At 44.6% G+C, this 3,824-nt stretch overlaps 1 protein-coding gene across 7 annotated transcripts in view; it reads left to right on the top strand.

Annotated features, from left to right (window-relative positions):
- The window catches only part of peli3 (pellino E3 ubiquitin protein ligase family member 3), a 27,918-nt gene extending 24,094 nt beyond the window's left edge, over window positions 1–3,824 (top strand). For all 7 annotated transcript variants that reach the window (XM_032544461.1, XM_032544460.1, XM_032544458.1 and 4 more), the window contains 2 exons: window positions 1,561–1,749; window positions 2,970–3,824. In XM_032544461.1, the coding sequence (XP_032400352.1) occupies window positions 1,561–1,749; window positions 2,970–3,569 (789 nt within the window). In that variant the 3' untranslated portion in view covers window positions 3,570–3,824. The remainder of the gene's footprint in view (window positions 1–1,560; window positions 1,750–2,969) is intronic.

Genomic DNA, 3,824 nt, shown 5'->3' with positions numbered 1-3,824 from the left:
CCCCGACAACTAGGCCAGCAGTCAGAGACATAAAGTCAGCAACCAGCGCTCAACACAGACACACATACACACACACGTGACTGAGGCTTGTATAACTCCCCGAGCCTTTTACACTACAATAACAATGATATATAGAACAAATAATGTCCTTTTTATAAATAATGCATGATTATCTATAAGAAGACCTTAAAGTAACAATCGTTAAAATTTCATTATATAACACCCCCGTTTTTTATACTGTTTATGGCCGACCATTTTTTCAGCACAATCCGTTTAATATATTAACACAATGTCATTGCCTCACTTTATAATAGTTTTCATTGTTGCTAATGGTCCACCTCTCTCAGATTGGATTCAAATTTGAAACCCGACACACAAGAGGTTCACAGGAAATGATGCATGTACATACTCAACATAATGCAGAAGACACAAGCTGGACATTTGAGTTCAGTCTCACCATGTTGGACGACACTGTTGACTGTCTTCCTAAAGGCCTCAGTGTGCCTAAAACAAAGTACTGTTAAATAGTTCTATTAAAAAAACATTTCCAACAGTTAAAGGAGGGATTTGGGGGTATAAATCGGAAGTATCAACTTTCTGCAACACTCCGACAGTCAAACCCAACTCAAGCTGAACAAGCCGAACAATTATTGCAGGGGCACGTTAAAAACATGGCACATTTTTAGCAGTTTCTTTTAAGCTTTAATAAATCATAAAAGTTGAAAACATAACATTAACATAGGATCACCTTATACAGTTAATATTGCTAATATGGTGTTTGTGTCCACCTGATGAATGTAAGTCCAACATTGACTCTCCTTTTAACTCTGCTTTGGTCTCCACCAACTCCTGAGAAAAAAATTGTCTTTTTAGCAGCTAAATGCTCCACTCTGTCCGTTAGTCTCTAACTTTGTCTGACTGCTGCTGAACAGCTATGTACAGTGGCTTTATCAGACACTTTTTCACTAAACTAAGCTTATAAGAGTACATGGTGCATAAAACTAAAACATTGGGCCAAAAGAGGCTAAAAAGTAACTGCAGACTTAATTTGTCCTTACACGCGACACATTTTACATTACACAATCATTTACTTATTGTTTATCTTCATAAGTCAAGCTTTAGGTTTGCTAACGTGTGATCTAAAAAACTGATTATTTGGCCTTAAACATTAATATTGAACTCATCCAGTGAAATCTCCACAGCAGCAACAGCCATAAAGAAATGTTTGAAGAAGTAAATCTCCAGTTTCTTTTTTTTGCTACACACGCCAGAAATCTGCTGTTTCACCAGAGCTAATTTGTGTTCATAATACATCTTTTCTTTCTCTCTCTCAGGAAAGCATTGTTAAGCGTGGGTGTATCTCTGTGCATCAGTCAGTAGAGTAGTCGTTCTGTACTGAGCTAAATATAGCAGTACAGAAAAGCAACGTTAGCTGTTTTTCTAGCCCGCCACCTCTTATATCCTTTTCCACTATCATCCCTCTGTGCCTCCCCAATATTCCTCTAACCTTTACGTCTGCCTGTGTGTGTGTTGGTGTCTGTGTGTGGCGGGGTCTCTCAGGAGCGGGCCGCCAAATGGAGGACGTCAGATGGCTTGATGGACGGCCTGACCACCAACGGGGTGCTGGTGATGCACCCGGCGGGGGAGTTTGTGTCAGAGCCGGCTCCGGGCGTCTGGAGGGAAATCTCAGTTTGTGGAAACGTCTTTGCCCTGAGGGAGACTCGCTCAGCCCAACAGAGGGGGAAACTGGTAAGATGAAGAGGGTTGATGGGATAATGAGTCCTTTGTTCTCTTCAATACGGTCACAAAGTTACTGACCTTTATTTTAGCCCATGAACTCCAGGGAATTCTGTAGAATTGGGTTTGTTAATATATATATATATATATATATATATATATATATATTTGGGGTGGCAGTAACTCAGTCTCTAGAGAGTTGGGTTATAAACTGGATGGTCGCTGGTTCAAGGCCCCATATGGACCAAAGTACGGAGGTGGACTGGTAGCTGGAGAGGTTACAGTTTACCTCCTGGACAAGGCATTGAACCACTAACTGCTTGGGGTGCCTGTCCATTAACAGCTGCAGCCCCCTCTCTCTGACAGCTCGCCATTGGTGCATGTATAGGTACTGAGCATGTGTGTGTGTTTCAGACCTGTGTGAAATGTTTGTTCTAACAACAGAGTGAAAACATTGTAATTTCCCTTGCGGGATTAAAACATTATTATTAATATCTTTGTGTATAGTTTTACTCATCTGTGAAACTACACATCTTTGTATAAGTAACCGAGAACACGTGGATAGCAGAGCTTTCCTCAGCACTGTTGTGGGGACCTCCCACTATTGGAGATACACCCTAAAAACCTGCATCTGTTGAAGATCCTGTCCGTTGATGACCAGGGGTCAATGGCCACTGTGACTCATACAGGCCACCACTACTATCTTTGCTTTTGCCTTCAAGTTAATTGCCTGGTTTAGTTCTATTATTCTTAGAAAACAACCTACTAATGCGGTGTCATCTGTAGACTTAATAGACAGGGAGTAGGAAATGCTCTCTTAAAGTGGCAGCAGTTGGGCAAAACACCCCATTGGGGCTGTAAATGAAGTAGATAGCCTTGTTTTCTACTTCAAACACCTGCTCACAGGATACTTTCCTTAATTGACAAATTTGTAGACTCCATCTGTAAATGTGATGCGTACATCATGATGATGATGATGATGATATTTTGAGGGAAGCTAATTGCAATAGATGGGAGTCAACTGTCTGAACCATAACTAGTTGAGCACAGTGCCATCATGTGGCGGTACAAAGTGGAACGTACTAGCCCAGTGCAGAGTTGTTTAGCAAACTCCACCAGTTCGGCCCATAACAAATCAATTCCTGTGTCTTAGCTAATGACAGCCTACTGATGAAAACTGACAAACCCTCTCTTCTTCTCTTTCACCTGCTACATTTCCTTCTTCTCTTGAGGTTGAAAATGAGTCAAACACCCTCCAGGACGGTTCTCTGATTGATCTGTGTGGGGCTACTCTACTGTGGAGGACCCCCGCCGGACTGCGCCACACCCCCACCCTCAAACAGCTGGAGTCCCTTCGCCAGGAGCTGAATGCCGCCCGGCCCCAGTGTCCTGTGGGCTTCAACACCCTGGCCTTCCCTAGTCTGGCCCAGCGCGAGATTGTTGACAAGAAGCAGCCCTGGGTCTACGTAAACTGCGGCCATGTACACGGCTACCACAATTGGGGATACCGCAAGGAGAAGGGCCCCGCCGGCCCCGGGGGCACGGCACCGGCCAGCACCGGGGAGAGGGAGTGCCCCATGTGCCGGCGAGTGGGCCCCTACGTGCCGCTGTGGCTGGGCTGTGAGGGGGGATTGTACCTGGATGCCGGGCCGCCCACTCACGCTTTCTGCCCCTGCGGCCATGTATGCTCAGAAAAAACTGTGGTGGGGTGGAGCCAGATCCCGTTACCCCATGGCACCCATGCCTTCCATGCTGCCTGCCCCTTCTGTGGAACCTGGTTGACAGGGGAGCAGGGCCACATCAAACTAATCTTCCAGGGCCCCGTCGATTGAAGCCCAGACATGGGATCCACATGTGATGGTGGATTGAGCAGAGGTGGATGTGCTGAAAAAAATAAATAAAAAGATTGTGTGCTGGAACAAAAATCTGAACACTCAAGTGTGGGATGACAGAGAAAGCACTGATGAGTACAGGAAAAAGACCGTTGACATGATGACCTGAAAGTGCCATGCAATAGTAGATTGCCAAGGCTTCACATGGAATATGAGGTGTAAGGAGAATATGTAAATAAATTGTGTTGAAATGAA

Source organism: Etheostoma spectabile, chromosome 19 (assembly GCF_008692095.1).
Source record: "Etheostoma spectabile isolate EspeVRDwgs_2016 chromosome 19, UIUC_Espe_1.0, whole genome shotgun sequence".
In the NCBI taxonomy this organism is placed as follows: domain Eukaryota; kingdom Metazoa; phylum Chordata; class Actinopteri; order Perciformes; family Percidae; genus Etheostoma; species Etheostoma spectabile.
This window is presented reverse-complemented; position numbering and strand designations above follow the sequence as displayed.